Here is a 19,322-nt window from a genome sequence, read left to right on the forward strand (position 1 = left end):
CGCGCGATATTTTTTGTATCATCTTCTCGATTGCATAAATGAATAGTTTTATGTTCGTTATTTTTGGTCTAGTAAAATTATTTTTAGTCATTTTTCAGTTCCATTTTTTCTGTTTAAAAATACATTTTATTGTTAATGTGTTTATTTTTGCTTTAAATAAATTCGCCAATATTATTGAAAAACTTTAAAAAATATTCATTTAATACTTGAATTAGAAAATTAATCGCACAAAAAATTTAATTATTTGTTTTATCAACACTATTTCAATAAAAATTTTCTGGCTGTCTAAGCAATATAACTTTCAGTTTTGCTATCCAATTGTTTTGAAACAAGTAGCACTAAAATTTCGTCTGCTTTAGAAGAAAATAATTGATAAAAAATAAATTGGAAACGAAAAAGTAATTGAAAATATTTAGAGTAAACCAAGAAACAAGTGTCTTATTATTAATAATTACAATCGATTCATTTCAGTTAAGGTTCCGTGTCATTTCCTAATTACTTCCGGTAATCTAATCTGGTTATAAGTATGTCTAGTACGTTTGATAATGGTAAATCTATTTTGACAGTACATTAAATTCAATTCAAAATCGTCTACCGTTAACTATTAAATCATCAAAGCCTCATTGGTGGCTTTCAAATGCACTATTACGAGTGTCTATTACTATTGATCAGACAAATATTGACAACCAGCATTATCATTATTGTCATAGATTTGATTGATTAATTGAGTTGAGTCGGTGATTATTCTGCACGGGTAATAATTAGTCATGGTGATTATAATCTTTCCCATTGTGATAATTTCGTAAATTACAGCTACCAGAAGTATTTTCATAGAAATTGAAGCTATATTTACGGTAAAAAAAAGAGCCCTTCGGCAGCCGAAATGAAAGTAGATTTATTATTGACAGAAAATCACAACATTGATAATAAAAATACTTCAATCACATTTATAGAATGCCTTTTTCATAAGTTACGAAAAAATTGTATTATCATAGAAACGAATGCAACAGCAAATTCCATAATAGGCATAGCGAAGTAGGACGTAATTTTGAGACTACACATACCTTATGGTACTCAAATTAAAGCTTATTTAAAAAGCTTTCAGATGCAATTTACAGAGCTTCAATAAGTCATTACAGTCAAAAGTTATTCGAGAAAGAAAGTGAAGAAATATTAATTTTTACGATTTTTTAAATTTTAAAATCGTACCATTTCTAAACTACTTGCCCGATTAAGCTCATCTTTGAACTTGACCTTGGTATTTATCTGTAAAATGAGTATGTTAAGTTTGATAAAGATCCGTAATAAATTGGAGATGCTATCGTCGTGACAAGCCGCGTTATATCGTATAAATCTATATATATATATAGGGAAAGTGGGTTTAGTAGACCGTCAATCACGCAAAAACTACTGAACATATTGACATGGGACTAGGACCATTCGACGCGGAATGAATTGTAGATGGTTATAGGCTACTTATTTTTCGAATTCCATCAATCCTTCACCATTTTATTTCTATTTAACTTAGATAAACATTTTTCCCGCCCATAAAAACAAAAGACGAGCATTTTTCTTCAATTCATTTGTTTTTTTATCGGAAGGGTATTACGTTTTTTTTTTTTTTTTTTTTTTTTTTTTGAGAATTTAGTTCCATCTACCATCGCGTGGGCGGATGCGTGGGTGGAAAATTTCACTAATTATTTCATTTAGGCATGAAGGGTATTACGTTTTTTTTTTTTTTTTTTTTGAGAATTTAGTTCCATCTACCAACGCGTGGGCGGATGCGTGGGCAGATGCGTGGGCGGATGCGTGAGTGTAATATATATAAGCGAAATAGGGTTTATTTGACTAAAGTTGACGTCAAAACTACTGAAGCTATCGGGATGGGACTGCTACCATTCGACGCAGAATTTTCCGTAGATGGTTATGGGCTACTTATTTTTTGGATTTTATCAACCATTTGTCATTTTTTTTAGGATTTACTTTTACATACATTTTTTCCTGCTAAGAAAAACAAAAGACTCTCATTTTTTATTCATTTGTTTTTAATACGATTTTCTTTTGTTTTTATTACATAACCTTGATATTTGATTGATTTAACGTCATTTAAAAAAAGTTTAAGAAAAAGAAGCTTATTATTTTTGGTGAACTAAGTGTCGAAAATTTATGTTTATATGCTGATCGTATGTTTGGTTATGATAATTATCTGAAAATTAATTGGTTTCATGAAATAAAATAGTTAGATATCTATGAAATCTACTGAAAATGTTGTTGTTTATAAACTAGAACTTTTTGAAACATGAAACTTCAACCATATCTATTGAGATTTAATAACATTTACTAAAAATTTCCTTACAGCAAACGTCTCTTTAGCAGCGGGAAAAAAGTAATTGCTAGGTTTCCAAAACTTAACATTACATGTAGTAATTCGGTCAACGGATTAAGAATTTTATATACATATTATTTTTGCTGATTACATAACTTATAAATTGTTCTTATTGCGGGATCGCGGGAATGTATCTGATTAAAATGAATGCATTTTCCAAACACTGGGTATGTGAAAAATAAATTTGGCTACTTATTTAAATAGAATTCGTAAAAAACATGCTAAATTTATTTTCTATAAAATATTGATGTCACTGAGAAAATTTTAAATAACAAAAAAATTCTTTGCAATTGAAGCTAGACAGATTTGAACTTTACTTATGAGACTTGCAGTGACTTTAACTAAAATTTCAATACTCATTTGGAATCTGTACAAATCAAAACAATACTCTAATTAAATTTCAAGTCTAGATCTAAAAATGCAATTTTATAAAGCGCCCAGCGAAGCGGGCGGGTAACAGCTAGTATATACATATATATATATATATATATATATATATATATATATATATATATATATATATATATATATATATACTACTCACAAAAATTAAGGGAATAAAAAAAAAATGCAAATTTTTTTAAAATTTTTGACGGGCTGTATTTCAGCGGAAAATGATCGTATCGCAAAAATAAAAAATGCATTTTAAAGCTCAAAGACTCTAGTTTTTAGATCTTGGAGTCAAAATTTTTTAGGAATTACGCTTTCAACATGATTCGAAGAAATAGAGCGAAAAAAAAATTTTCCAAATTTTTAATTTTTTTTTTTGCTCTACGGGCTCGGAAAAATTTTTTCAGACAAAGCGACCTTATGTAACAGATAGCCTGATTATTCAGCTTTAATTGCATTTTTTATTTAGCTTGATACGACCATTTTTGCGGAGATATCCGAGATTAGACGAAAAAGGACGTTTATGTCTTTAACCATCAATATCTCTGCAACCAACAATCGCACAGAAAAAAAAGGACAGTTTTGGAAACTGGAAGAAATTCCTAATGAAATCATATGAAAAAATTCCAGAAAAAAAATCTTATCGATGTACGATACCGCTTTAAAGAAAGTTGAAAAAAGTGACTTTTTCCCTTATTTTGGTTAATCAACTGTATCTTAACAAATATTGATGGGGAAGCTAGACATTGCAGAAATTTTTACACCTCAATGTATCCCTAAAAACCCTGAAAATTTTCAAATCGATCCATTGAGTAGTTTTTCCGGCCCGAGTATTAAAAATTTTGAAAAAATTAAAGGAATAATATTTTATCCATTATCGTGCTGCAATCTTCAGAAAAATGAAGAATTGATTTTTTTTTGTGTTGCACTCAATTTGCCTCGGCTCATCAGTAAATTTGAATTATAAAAAAAAGACAAACAAAAAAATTCGAAAATAAAAAAAAAAAATTTTTTTTTTTTTGACAAAAAAAAATTTTTTATCTTAATTTTCGAATTTTGCGATACGATCATTTTCCGCTGAAATACAGTCCGTCCAAAATTTTAAAAAAATTTGCATTTTTTTTTATTCCCTTAATTTTTGTGAGTAGTGTAGAAACTATATATATAAACTTTTGAATTATATTTATTTATTGATATTAAATGCCAAGGCACAGGCCGAATGGCAATATATTAAGTACAGATAGATTTTGTGTACAATAAATACTGTAGATATACATAATCATTATAATAAAGAATACTTATAATAATTAGACATAAAGCATTATGAAAAGAAGAGAAAAAATAATCAACAAATATTCATTATTTCTACATAATTAATTTTCTCACTTAGAGACTTATAATGAATTAGATTCATAATAATAATAAAAAATATATAAAGAGATACAAATAAGATTTTAATAAGACCTGTTTGAAATATCGACTTATGTATATAATACAAATATTTAATATTATTAAATTCCTGGTTTACGATATATATTTTTTGAATCAGCTTGACGAACTGAGTCAGGAAATAGCCAAATTTTTCGGCAGTTCCTTCATGAGGAGAAATGCAATAGTTAGATTTCTGCACTGATAAAAAAATTGACTTGACTCAAGAACCAAACTCTTGAACCAAGAATACCATTTTGAAGAAAATGATATTCTTGAGTCAAGAGAATAAATTCTTTCTTTCATTTTTCTTCAAAATGGAATTCTTGGTTCAAGAGTTTGGCTCTTGAGTCAAGTCAATTTTTTTATCAGTGTGTGAAATCTACTAAAAGTTTACTTTATTTTCATTTTAACAAAACCGATTTTCGTAGTACAACCTGAAATATTAGCAGAGCCATTTTTTTTTTTTTCAATTTGACAGCTGACGCAATGGATGTCCGAATCTGAATACAACCACCCCAATAAATCTTTCCGGTTGTTTCAACTATTCAAATCGAACAATCTGTTAATCTCCTGGCATAAAGGAGAATGACTATTCACCAAACCAGAATTCCCGAAAAAAGCGATAAATATCTTTCAGATTTAAAAATATGTGAAAAGTTTACAGTGGTAAAAAAATATCTCAATTAGAGTTTGTTATTCAAACAAAAAGCAGTTTATTAATTTTTAAAGCAAATTTCTGTTGAAAAAAAAAAATGATACGAAAAACTAATAACAAATTTTAACAAAAAACTAAAAATTTAAAAATAAATAAATTAATTTTTTTTTTTTCTAACAAAGCAAACTGTAATAAAAGTTTTTATGAGTTTTTAGCATAAGCTAATTACTCATTAATTTGTTATACATTTCAGAGTAAAACATTCCGAGAATTCTTCTGTGTCTATAATTAATACCCCATCACTCGTAAACAAAAAGGATGAATTGGTCAAAGGAACTTTGAGATTGTATACAAATGAAAATTAGATTGTTAATTTAATTAAACATCACACACAAAGTAATAAACAGAAAGGCAACTTAAAAGCTTACTGTTTTACTGCACTAGGACTCAAACTAAACACGTTTAATGAAATAAAAAAAAAATAAAAACATAAACTTATCACTGAACTTGTTCCGAGTGAAGGTATATATTGTCAATTAAAGTTTTAGGAGCGTGCAGGATGCCCCAGGGGAGCATTCATTGGCAAGGGACTGAAAGGAGACCCTGCGGTCCTGGGGCACAGTGGAATGTTCAGGTAAATTATTTCTCAGTTTTATGTACTTATAAAACTTGTCATCTTTTCCTATCTCTACCACAGCCAGCAACATGATCTACCACTCAGTATATATCCCTCCATCTCTCTATACTTTCATCGACCATGTAATTAATTAAATTTATTTGATACCATCTAGCCACTACATTCTCTCTGCCAAAGCTCTTAATGCACTTTTCGCTTAGTGCCTCAAATACTTCAATTATGATTTTTGCTAATGATACCTTTAATCCTCTTCCGTTAATTTTCTTACTTCATTTTCGCCCTACGTGACTGATGAGTTATTTAAGGAAAAAAGAAAGTTATAATATCAAAGATTCAATGTTAAATGTTGCACACCACCAGCGCCCAGAGTTAGATAATTTTTAATTACTCGATCATTTTTATTAAATTGTTTGAACGAATTTAAAAACTCAATTTTTATTATAGTCTGTTGTTATGCAATCGGTTTCATATCAGGCGAAGTTGTCAAAAATTGAAGATATTATGTAATGAGTGAAAACAGTCAATAAATTTAAAAATTATGATTATTTAACAGGCATGTAATCGTGAAGATCCAGGTTCGAGCCCTGGCTTAGTTCCGATCCTCATATTTTTACTTAGTTATTATTTGCTTTAATATAACAAATATTCGAATAACCTATCGTTAAATCAACCATCAAAAGGCTGAAACAAACTCATCAATTATTAAAAATTATCTAAATTATCTGCGGTCTTAAAATATCTGAAATAGAAAATATCAAAACCATTTTCACGATTTCTATTGGAAATGGCATTTGAATAAAAAAAGTTCTTTTAATGATCATCATACTTCACCATTTACTTTAAATTCATTATAAATATAACTTCATCAAAAATCACAATTTTTTAATTCTATTCATCATTTTTAATTCAAAGTTTTTTTTTACTTTTTTTACAAGAACTGTATTTAATTTTAAAACTTAGCTATTTGATTCAAATTTAGTGATAAAATGATGAGGTATCCGTATCAACTAAAGAACCTATATTAAATTTAGTGATGACTCATGAAAGAATGATAAAAGTAATATAATGAAGTTAAAATTAATTAGGTCGTACGAGGTAAAGTGACCACAAGGTGTCTCTGGCACGCTTGTAGAGCTTTGGGAATTGGATTACTGCTGATGCTTTTAGGAGCTTGTATGGCAACTATTGGTAAGTATTTCTGTAACTACCAAGATTAATATGTAGATATACACATGAATATCCATATACGTATATATTTATGTATGTATGTATGCATGTATGTATGTATGTATGTATGTATGTATGTATGTATGTGTGGCACATATGGTTTACAGCGTGCATGTACGTTCATGTATATACATATAATCGTTTAAAGAGAATATTAATTCCAGTCAGAGTAATCAGGATACACTCCATTGACTTTTGATGCGCTATTATATTATATAGATATATATCCGTGACGCATTTATTCCAGGCTACTACGCAGATCAGTTATCCGTGGCGCAAGAGATTAGAGGTAACATGACGATCAGAGTGAAGAATGAATCGAGGGGGTTTCATCTCAATAATCTCAGCTACGCTGGACCTATTGTCATGGGAGTTGGAGGTAATTTTTTCAAACATTTTTCTTTCTATTCATACACAGTTAACTTTTAATATCATTATAACTTTAATTAAACTCTGGTGGAAATGAGCTTGGAAACTTTAATTATTCATATCAATTTTATCATTTAATGTGAATACATATTTTCTTCTGTTAGTTAATTCTTTGGGGTGTTCACTCAATTTTTTTCATTAGAGTTTCGTACAAGTTCATTTATATCCAGGTATGAAACTTTTTGTAAATACTTTTATTTCAATTTAAGAACGGGTCTCGTCGTTTTCTCCTTGCACTCATCTAGAGAAATCTTACTATCTTCTTCGCCCTCGCAACAGCAAAACTATTGCAAATTCATGAATTTTTCTTAAACAAATTAAAATTTCGAGAAAAACCCTCTGATAAAAAATAAATAATTATATAATCTACACGGAAAGAACAAAAAGACACTGCATATCCTCCCAAATTATACTCCGTGATATCTGTGATGAAAAAAAATTTCAGAAGATAGCCAATACACTTCAGAGTATACTAAATTATTTTTGTAATATACTCCGTGCCATCTCCGATTTAATCGATTAATTTTTCTGGTTATATCGCGCAAGTTACACGGGATATAATCCGAAAAATTATCTCGTGTGAATATGAATCATAGTCGGTTGAAATTTGGATTATGCCCACGATGACTCCGCCATTTTTTAACTTCCCGCTAAGAAAATCGAAGAGTTTCAAAAATTGGGAAGTTATTGTTTTCACCCCGTTTTGCAAAAATCGAGTTTTCATCAGATCTCGACGTTTGAAGGTCACAGGGAACTTCCCTGACTATCCCCGCGAGGGTGTCACTATGTCTGCGTGCGTGTGTGTGTGTGTGTGTGTGTGTGTGTGTGTGTGTGTGTGTGTGTGTGTGTGTGTGTGTGTGTGTGTGTGTGTGTGTGTGTGTGTGTGTGTGTGATAATGTATGTGTTATAAGTGATGTGACTCGCTTATAACTTTTCAACAACTAAACCGATCGGAACCTACCAAACGGCATTCTAAAGAGTTCCCTCAAGCTTGGATTTCCTGTGAATTTGAACCGATTCAGACCGATAGATTTTGAGAAATTTTGAAAAATATCAAAAAAACTAAGAAAAAATTTTTTTTTAAAAGTGGTTTTTTTGGAATAACTTCTAAACGGCTTCATCGATCAACTCCAAAAACTAATCCGCCCTTAACCTTGAAAAACCACGTCGATCGCCGCTAATCCGGTCAAAATCGGTTGATTCGTTCGAGAGATATCGTGAACGAAAGAAAACCGAAAAAAATGTTTTTTCGGAATTACTCCGAATTCCCTTGTTTTATCAATTTAAACTTGAAGATCCTTGATGAGGCTGAAAAAACTGCGTCGAATTCTGCCAACCGCGTGAAAATCGGTTGATTCATTCAAAAGTTATTGCGGTTTGAAAATTTAAAAAATATTGTTCTATGATACTTCTATCAGACTTTTGAGGTCGAAGAGCTCAAAAGCATAGAAAAGCTATCTCTTTGAACTTGGGGAGCTCAAAATAACACACAATTTGTATTTTTGAGCTCGAAGAGCTCAAAAACATCATTAGTCCAATTTTAAGCACCTAGGTATGAAATTAGCGGGAAGTTGCAGGGATGGCCTTCAGGGTCTACCGTTTTTCTAATTTTTTTTTCTAGCGCCTGCGCGTGAAGTGTTGTTTACAATTTGTGAGTTATAGTCAATCAGCATATTGAACATTAATAAAATATAATCAGTGAATTATTAGTGTGTGACTATATATTTATATTTTTTGTTGGACCCGAAAAAGTGAAATTAACAATGTGTGTGAAATCACAAGGACAATTTTATGAAAAATTCGATCATACATACGAAGAATTTCACACAGTCATGCATTAGAGAGATAATGCTCTGTATTAAATTGTTTTTAATGAAAAAATTAATTTAATCCGAGCAACTCGAGATACAACAGCTAGTATTATTATAAAACTTTTAAAAAGTTGCTACACTGCATAATTATTTGCATACTCCACGTTATACTATGCAAACAATTTATTCATACTCGATAACCATTTATCAGAATCAATACTATTTATCAATAAAATTGCATAACTCTTAAGGGAACAATTTCTATTTTTAACTTCTAATTAAAAAATCACAAACTTTGATAAAAAATTTTATAACACAAATGATGCTTAATCCTTTATCAATGTGTAATTAAGAAAGAATCCAGATTCATTTTTAACTATATAAAAAGCGGTCTATAACACTGAAGCTATCAAATTGAGCATTCAATTTCTGCACTCTCGTTCAACTAGCTCAAGAGCTTTGGAAAATACCAACGATATAGCGTGTTATTTGTTCCGGCTGATAGAATCCCCGAATACCAAGAATTGGCACAACCGCGATGTCGATGGTAAATCTATTTTTATCTCTATGGAATGCATATCGCACAATAAACGTTAATCTGTTGTTATTGACAGCTACTATTAAAGTTTCATAACACTTCCAAATGATGAAAATTATTTGATTTACTCTTTTATTTGTTATCGTCAACGACGCGGAAGCTAATATCTATTATATTTTTTATTTCTTTTTCAATTCTATACAATATTGGCAACATTAAAATTCTAAAAGGTGTGATACTTATTTATAAGAAAGCTATTCCCCATATATATATATATATATATATATATATATATATATATATATATATATATATAGCATATATATATATATATATATGTATGTATATATATATGTGTATATATACATATATATATATATATATATATATATATAGCATATATATATATATATATATATATATATATATATATATATATTTAACCTTATTATCGTTGAGGAATAATAATCAATCAAATTGTGCCATATTTTATATAATCCATAATATATAAATTTAGTATCAATATTGACGGAAATACTTTCTCATTTTTCAAGAGGCTAAGACGAGATGGTAATATTTATAACCACCTAGGATGTTGAAAATGTTTAAATATATAATGAAACATAATAGTGCTCCAATAATCAGTACACTGTCAATAACTGGGTCGTTTTCTTTAGTGCATCAGTGGAAAATATCTTTATTATATTACGAATGGTTGAGTACTCACTAACTGTAACGAAAATTCAATGGCGTATATTACTCTTTTATTTACTAATGTAGATATTATAGTGTAAGGATTGGATATTCGGTTTTTTTCTTGAAATGTACAGTAGTACTGTCGGTCATAGAATTACTATTCGGAATTTATCAAAATTTGGTTTATTAGTATATCAATAATGAACGTAAGATAATGATCTCACTAAATTTCCAAAGAGTTACAAAGAACCAGTAAAAAATATTGAACTTTTAAAACGTTCGTGTTTAACATTGAATCTTATAAGAAATCACAATTTTTATTTTATTTTACAAAAAGCACTGTTCAGATTTCAATGAAAATTTAGGTAATCAAAGAAAACAACATATTAAATATTTGGCATAATTGAAAGTTTAGATTCAGATTTAGATGGAGCATATACGCGCGCGCGCGCGTGTGTGTGTGTGTGTGTGTGTGTGTGTGTGTGTGTGTGTGTGTGTGTGAGCACACACTCATATGGTCTTTTGACTAAAAGTGTCCACAAAATAGCTCTACCCTCCATAGTTGAGAGAGAGCGTGGGCGTAAGAAATCAGATGACTATATCTATATATTAGCTCTAACTCCGACTAGAATTTTCTCGAACAATTTTGGTACCGGAATTCGTTTAAATTCGGGAGACATCGTAATCGTCAAGTTGCGGCGTATGCGCAAATCGGGGCCGTATAGGAAAAACCGAATTTGCTCGTGTGATGGCTAGCACTATGGAGACTACACACGCCGAGGACAACTATGGAGACACTATGGAGACTATATACACTATGTGTATAGTCTCCATAGCCAGCACCACCAGCTGAGGCCCTTGTATCAGTAGTAATTTTCACGCAATCGCTCTTGCATATCACGCATCATACAGTACAATTGAGACTTTCTCACAAATCATTTCGTTTGATATCATTTTAATTATCATTCGAATCATATTTGCACGGCAATTCGGACCGATCCCATACATCCGAGCTCTCTCTCACTCTTTTGGGAACGGATGGCTCGTGATTAATCGTGCCATCTTGGCTTTGATCGTTTCTCTCTCACACACATACGAATTAACAGGACTCTCGACAAGAGTCATTAGTATTCGCCTACAATTAGCGATACCCATTAAACTATTCTCGTTAAGGATAGTTTATTATTCTTATAGTTACGGTCCTGCGCTGACTAAACAACAATAGTTAAGGTCCTGCCTTGACTAAACAACAATAGTTACGGTCCAGCCCTGACTAAATAACAATAGCTACAGTCCTACCCTGACTAAATAACAATTACACATTCATACACAAATTTCTCTTGTTATTATCATCGAGGAGGTTTTTTATCTGGCTTCATCAGATTTTTCTTCCTCTGAGACAATAAATTTCTTCCTGTTGTCCCAAACATCGAGTGTAATTTATTTAAAATTCCTATCCATCTACACTAATAATTAAAATCAAAATTTGAAAAACTGAAGCAAGAAATCTCGGCGCTTTGACGAGGTTTCAACAAAACAGTAGTACTAAGTAATAAACAAACTATCAAAAATAATCTCTATCTCTCTTTAGTAGTGTGTATTCGATTTGAAAGCACTGTTAAATTGTAATATTTCAAATTTTTCCTTGACTAAGGCAAAGTAAAATAAAAAATTTATGATTTTAGCAATTTATTCTTGTATGCGTATATGTTAACACATTTATCTATTACCGTCTAGTTCCTAAGCTACTCATTAAATTTTGTCAAATGAAGGGTCACTTAATCTTATATAAAATCCGAGTGTCATAAATTACGTGATGTCTTATTGATTCTTATTGATTACGTGATGTCTTATTGATTCGTGTTGATTACGTGATATCTTATTGATTCCAATATCGCAAATATGACTTGCATAAAAAGAAAAAATTTTAAACATACATGTCGAGTTTGACATCGTATAGAGAATTCAATATGTTGAAATAATTTATTTATATTAGATACTTGAAAAAGCTCAAGAGTACTTCAGTGTTTTGAGTTGGTAACTTTTGAAAGTTACTAAAACCGTCAATTAAAAGTTTTAATCTGCCTCAAATTAGGAACTTCTCTATTTAAAACATTTTGGCAACCCGTTATGGGGTTGAAGTATCTATTTCCGGTTGTGTAGAGAAATTATTCCTCTAGAAAGTAAGAAGCGTTTACGTACTTAGAGATAACAATATGTGACAGAAGCTGTTTTCCACACAATGGAAACTTCTTCCGAACAATCCCTAGCAACTGTAGGTGATTTTTTCTCAGCAACTTCTTGTAAAGAACCATTTCCATCATTTCCTTTCCGCGGCATATATGTGAAATTTTTATAAAGCTCTTCATTACATCTAAGATGCACGGTATATAGACGAGAGTAAATAGAGCATCTAAATCGCTTATAATTTGGTTCTATGATGCATATTGGAAATTCTATCATCTTAATATCCTATCTCAGGGGAAATCAATCAATTTATTTAAATAGCTCTTGCTACTTAAAATAAGACTACATGTCTATTAAACTCGATTGTTAATTAAAAACATGCAAATCACGTTAGTACAAATTTTTAATGTAAATATTATATAGAATACTCATAAAGTTAGTGATTCTGATTATAAATATTGGTGAACATCAAATTTGTAAACAAAAATATTTGTAGAAAGCAATCAAGCACACATCGTTATGCGGCACTTAACATTCTGAATATTTCATCAATTGTTAACAAAGGCTTTGGAACAAAGCGGAATTGGAAATTTAATATATTATTAATTAATAAATTGAAATAAATGATTTCTCTAGATTTTAAAATTTTAATTTAAAATCAAATTGGAAATGTCAATAAACTTGACTGGAATAATATTTTATTTTAAAAAATAATAACAGTTTTTATAAGTGTCGTGTTGACTTTATTTCTGGAGTTTGTAATTAATTAATAAATTTACCAGTTTTATTAATTCTGTAAAGATTTATACACAGTAAAAAAATTTTCGTAAAATTTAACATAAAATTTTGTGTAGATGTTTTTTTTACATAAAATTTATGTTAATTCTACACAAACGGTTTGTATTGATCAATCCATCCATTTTTTAACACACTCAAGTGTTAATTCAAAGTAAAACTACACTTTTTTAATGTTAGTGGCCAACCAACACAAAATTTATGTTAAAGAATTTTTCATATATAGTCACGTATGCCACACAAGATAGACATGTAAATGTGATAGCCTCAACGTCATTTTAATTTGGTGGATTTTGATTTGTGTCATTACGTAAAATACTTAAATGCAGCTAATAAATATACAATTGTAGTGTATAGCAATTAAAAACTAAGTAAATAAAGGGTAATTTATATTAAAACATCCGATAACAGAATTGTAACCTTAAAATTCATTACAAGGTTAATGTCCTTTCTAGTGCGAATCTAGAAGACAGAATAGATTTTAAATTATGAGGAAATAAATAAAATAAGAAAAATTATAAATTTTATGATTATGAATCTAGCAGACATGTTGATTTTTTTTGACAAATTATTTACAAGTTAAAAAATACTTAAAAAAAATTACACGAGTAATTCTTCAAATTTTCTACAAGTGAAATTTTTTTTTAATTTTTGTAATAATTTTTCATTAAAAATTGTAAAAATTTTCAGATGTCGGCTAACTTAATTTTCATTTATTTTTTTTGAATTAGACAAAAATAAATAATTGAAATTAATAAATTATTAGAAAATAAACTTACAGTTTTTTTAATTTTCTACATGTGCATTTTTCCTTCAATTTATTATTTTCAATTGCTCATGTATTTTTTTTAATCACATAATATATATATATTTAAATTATTAGTAAAACTCACATATTTGACAGCTGATCTGAGTAACACAAAGAAAAAGTTACAATCAACACTTTATTTGTGTTATGGATAACATTTAAGTGTGTAGAAATCCGAGAATCAGCCAATGAAAGTTTTAACATATTTTTGTGTTACTTTTAACACAGAATTATGTTGATTTCATCAATACAAACAGTATGTGTAGAATTAACATAAATTTTGTGTAAAAAAATCATCTACACAAAATTTTATGTTAAATTTTACGAAAATTTTTTTACTGTGTATGACTAAGGCAACTGTGCAATGTAAGATAATGATTGTTAGAATTCGTATTATGGTAAATATTGTATTTGTAACAATTGTTATGTTATGTTGTTGGTTATTAACATGTGAAATTTTCAGATGCCTGAGGAAGGTCAAATAAATGACCGAAACGTCGCAGAAATAATAATGTAATTTGTTATTATGATCCTATCTTGTCCACATTCCTGAGATAAAAAAAAAAAAAAATTTATTTAATAATAACAGTATTATTATTATCATCAATATTGTAGTAATCATCCATTGAATTTATTATTATCATTCTAAATGAACTATTATCTGAGCAGTATAGAATGATATAAAACGGATTGTCTGCTGATCGGTAGTACGACATGATGAGTATGTGAATGTATGTATAAGTTATAATAGAGTATTATGTACGCGTCTTTTGTCGATAAAATCAATAGAGTAAATCTACAGACAACCAGACAGACATCTACGAAAACATTAAATATGAAAACGGCGATTCTAGTACAACTGGGACGCGGTGAAAAATCGATTCCCCTCTACACCATATCACCTCCGTCGGAATTCAACAGATACGCGACATAACGTGCACTCAATATTCATTACTCTTGTACTATTTTTTCTCCGTTTACAAGGACAAGCTTGAGTTAATCACTGAATTAATTACGAGTTCAAATTTTTCAGACCATAAAATTTATACAAGTTGAAAAAAAAAAAAAAAAAAAAAAAAAAGTTGCCCCCAGAGAGATTTGAACTCTCGACCCCTGGTTTACAAGACCAGTGCTCTCACCCCTGAGCTATGGAGGCCGGCACGAATAAGCGTGGAAAAAAATGTTTTATAAGCTTGTATTACTCTTATGAACTTTCACGAAATATTTTTAATCTTTTATTTTTATTGATTTGATTTCAAAATGAAGAATTATTAAAATATTGTAGCTCAAATACATCACACAGTAAATTTTTTTTTATAAAATCGACAAATTGACAAATAAAAATTATTTTTTGCGTTTTATAAGCAAATTGCTTTCATTAGTTTATTAAAATGTATCAATATACGATATAGATGGCTTAATTTTCGTATTTTGTTACTTAAAAAATTGGGAAAATTGCCCTTTTTTTACTACAATAGATTTATTCTAACACTTCTAAATCATCGTCATTTACTCCAATTTATATTTAATCCACTTTAAAATGATTTATACGATATTATTCCTCAATTTTCACGTCTTCTATTTATATTATTCCTGTGTGCTACCACATTTTAAAATTAGGTCATTGACATGTCATTAAGCATTTTGCTAGAAAATTCGATTTATACACGTAGAATATACATTAACAAAAAAATATCAGATTGTTTATCCAAAGTAAAAAAAAATGTAACAATAACTTAAAAAGAACAAGTCTAAAAACTGTGCATCGACTATATGGAAAATAATTATCTGTTAAAATTACATTTTTTATCAATGTTAAATTTACGAAGAAAAACTAGATTCAAAATTTACAAAAAAATCGATTCATTCATTCGAGAGATATTATTCACGAAACATTTTAAAAAATTAGGAAAACGGTTGACCCTGAAGGCCATCTCTGCAACTTCCCGCTAGTTCTATACCCACACGGAGAAAAAAATTTTGCTATAGGAACTCTATAGTAGTTAGTTAGTTGTAAAAAGTTCCAGTAGGTTAACGTATTCTTATAGTAACAATACCGTTTGGCTCCTGCAACTCTACATCGTTGAGCTCTGAGAGCTAAACGTTATTTACCTCTCATAACTCTACAGGATCGTTCTGAGACTATAACAAATTTTTGGAAGTCTGCTTAGTAATTTTTTTTTACAATTTAGCATTGATAATTTAATAAATACATGCGGCAGAATGAATTTATATTGCCAACAATAATTGTATATGACAAATAAGAATAGTATTAACGTCACAAAATTATCTTATTTTCTTAATTAAGGTAAAAGCCCCAATAGATGATCACGTACCAGTATATGATCACTCCATGTATTTGTATATCTATATTCACAAATATAGGTATACAAATACATGGAGTGATCATATACTGGTACATGAGCATCTATTGGGGCTTTTACCTTATATCAATAAATATTGGACATAAAATCACTACCGTCTATGCACAAGAAAAGATAAATAAACGAAAACAAATTTTATTTTGTGTTAAATGAGGTCTTTTTAATGTATTCCGATAACTTATCACTTATCACAATATATTCAACTAATAAATTAAATTAACAGTCACTGCAAATGAACCTTGAAAAACCATAAATACAAAACTGTTCTAACGAAATTCAATTTGACAAAAAAAAAAGACCTATTTCCTTAAATAAATAAATTGGGAACTTAATTGTCCTCATATATTTTTAATAATATGGATTAGTAACAAAATAATTCTGTTTATCATTTTAGAAAGTTATGAAATATGTCAGCGCACTCCACTACTGCGTAACGTAGAGCGCTCCCAACTATACCGTTTGGCTCTGAGAACAATCCCGTAGAGCTCTGAGAGCTCAACAACATTGAGTTATCAGAACTAAATAACATTTTGTTACTGTAACTCTACAACGAACAGTAAACTGTGTATAGTTGTGGTAACTCTACAGTTACGTTACCAGAACGAAATTTTTTTTTCCGTGTAGGCGCATAAAATTGCACTCATGACGTTTTTGAGCTCTCCGAGCTCAAAAAATAGCTTTTCTATGCTTTTGAGCTTTTCGAGCTCAAGAGTCTAATAGAAGTTTGATAGAACACTATTTTTTAAATTTTCAAACCATAATAACTTTTGAATGAATGAACCGATTTTCACGCAGTTGGCGGCATTCAACGCAGTTTTAAGTCTCAAAAAAATGTTTTAGATCGATCGAACTAGGAATTTCGAAGTAATTTCGAAAAAACACTTTTTTCGGTTTTCTTTCGTTCACGATATCTCTCGAACGAATAAACCGATTTTGGCCAATATCAGTGCGCCAAGCTTGGTTGCCCAGTACTGGGCCAGGCAAGGCCCCGTCATTCAACTCTGACAGTTCCTACATGGGGGGCTCAAATTACATAAATTGTAATTTTGAGCTCAAAAACGTCATAAGTGAAATTTTGAGCGCTTAAGTATGAAATTAGCGGGAAGTTGTAGGGATGGCCTTTAGGGTCAACTGTGTTCCTAATTTTTTTTTTTTTTTGACATTCAGTTGTATTTAATAAATTTCTAAATATGTATATTGTGTTTTTTGATTGAAAAAAAATTTTTTCCATTATAATCCGATATTAATTAAAAATTTTCAATCGATTAGGTTTCATAGTAGTGGCAGCCTGTGTAATGACATTCGAGGCTCGTGATAGCGCAGCAAAAGTCGTACCAGCGCGTTACCGTTTCAATCAAAATTCATCATCATCAATAAAATATTCACGGAACCAGCGGCCCCGTCGGTCAACATCATGCCAAACGACGCGGTGGGACCATCACATGGGTCTATTTCGGGAAAAGCGTAGCCCAAGTCCAAGTGTTCACGATATAGCACGGAAACAATTGACGGCGGAGTTTCTTCGATTCTCGAAAAATCTCCATGACAAGGACAAGCCGAGTCATCCGCTGAAAAAAAGCCCAAGTGCGCCGTCTTTGGTGATGAAGAAGTCCCCTTCTAAAAGGAAAGCCTCTAAGTTTTCTGGTTGTGCGCTTTTAAATCCAGAATTACTTCAAAGACACGCTTTGTCAGTCGACAATCCACACTACAGTCCTCCACGAGTCAGTCGAGAAAGCCTTGAGCACAATAAAATGAATGGCAGTCAAGTTTCAATGGCTATGGATCTTTATATTCCTAACAAAGGACCTGTTACGCTTAAAGTTAAAGACAGATCGGATACCGCGAGACGACATCAGCTGTTACGACAGACTAAAATTGAGGACCTTGATGAGGAAGAAGCTAGACGAATCCTCGCCAGAAGAAAACAACATTCTGGTAATTCTCTTTTTCTCTTATCCTACTCTAGTCTACTCACTCTTGTAAAAATCTAATTTTATTCAACATTGATTCTTCCCGAGATAGGAATTTTTTTGTGTTACATCGATTGAATTTATTAGCACCGTAATAAATTTAGTGAAAAATCTTCATCTCATCTGTAAAGCCCTGCATATTGATGTTTTCATAAAACAATCTTGAATATCTCTCTTGCATGAATCTTTAGAGAATCATCCTGACGTAAACCGTCAGGAAATTATTTTAGCAGTGCACAATATCAACATATTAATATGTATTAGGGCTGTACAATTTAGCCAGTCAAACCGGCTAAATGGCTAATTGAATATTTTATCAATTATCTATATAAATAAAATAATAATAAATAGTTTTATTTGTACGACTTTCGTCTCTTACAAATTTTTTACATATTCAATTATCTATATATAATATCTAAATTTGAATATTGTAATGGTAAAATTTGATAAGAAATTAGTTTATCATATATTATTTAATATTAGCAACAAAAATGAACAATTTAATTAACCACATAATCTAGATATAACATTTTTTTAATCAATTATTTAAATAATATCTCTGTTTTGATAGAGAAAAATCAGTAAATTCGCATTTTCTGGCGACAAACAGCTTCTTTTCGCAGAAATTACGTTGCCTGCAGTTGAAAAGACCCGCTCTGAAGGTGTGCTAGAAGAAGGAATACCCAAAAATCTTCTCGCGAAACTGTCTAAAATAGGAAATTTGTGCCTCTTTGAATTCCACCAAAGTAGAGGATTGTCTGCCTTCGGAATGGTAGGCTCTCGATCAAATTTTTCTATCTCTTTCTCAATAGCAGTTTAGCCTTCGAGACTTAACATTCTCTGTAAATTTCCAGACAACCCGAGTACAGGATCAAAAAGGTATTCTAAGTCCTTTTCTCTCTGATTCTTACTAGAATCAGGTTCATTTACTGGTGGAACTTACTCTGTCATTTCTATCAATTTTTCTTTAATTTTATC

The 19,322-nt window shown here is 30.2% G+C and overlaps 1 protein-coding gene and 1 non-coding gene across 5 annotated transcripts in view; one reads left to right on the forward strand and one right to left on the reverse strand.

Annotated features, from left to right (window-relative positions):
- LOC123258819 overlaps positions 1–19,322 on the forward strand; it is a 46,769-nt gene that overhangs the window by 21,419 nt on the left and 6,028 nt on the right. For all 4 annotated transcript variants that reach the window (XM_044719050.1, XM_044719053.1, XM_044719054.1 and 1 more), the window contains 4 exons: positions 5,405–5,496; positions 6,585–6,687; positions 6,974–7,105; positions 17,644–18,309. In XM_044719050.1, coding sequence (XP_044574985.1) covers positions 5,422–5,496; positions 6,585–6,687; positions 6,974–7,105; positions 17,644–18,309 — 976 coding nt within the window. In that variant the 5' untranslated portion in view covers positions 5,405–5,421. The remainder of the gene's footprint in view (positions 1–5,404; positions 5,497–6,584; positions 6,688–6,973; positions 7,106–17,643; positions 18,310–19,322) is intronic.
- Trnat-ugu lies at positions 15,074–15,146 on the reverse strand. Its single transcript has one exon. It is a non-coding gene; the product is annotated as a tRNA-Thr (tRNA).

Source organism: Cotesia glomerata, linkage group LG2 (assembly GCF_020080835.1).
Source record: "Cotesia glomerata isolate CgM1 linkage group LG2, MPM_Cglom_v2.3, whole genome shotgun sequence".
Taxonomy (NCBI): Eukaryota; Metazoa; Arthropoda; class Insecta; order Hymenoptera; family Braconidae; genus Cotesia; species Cotesia glomerata.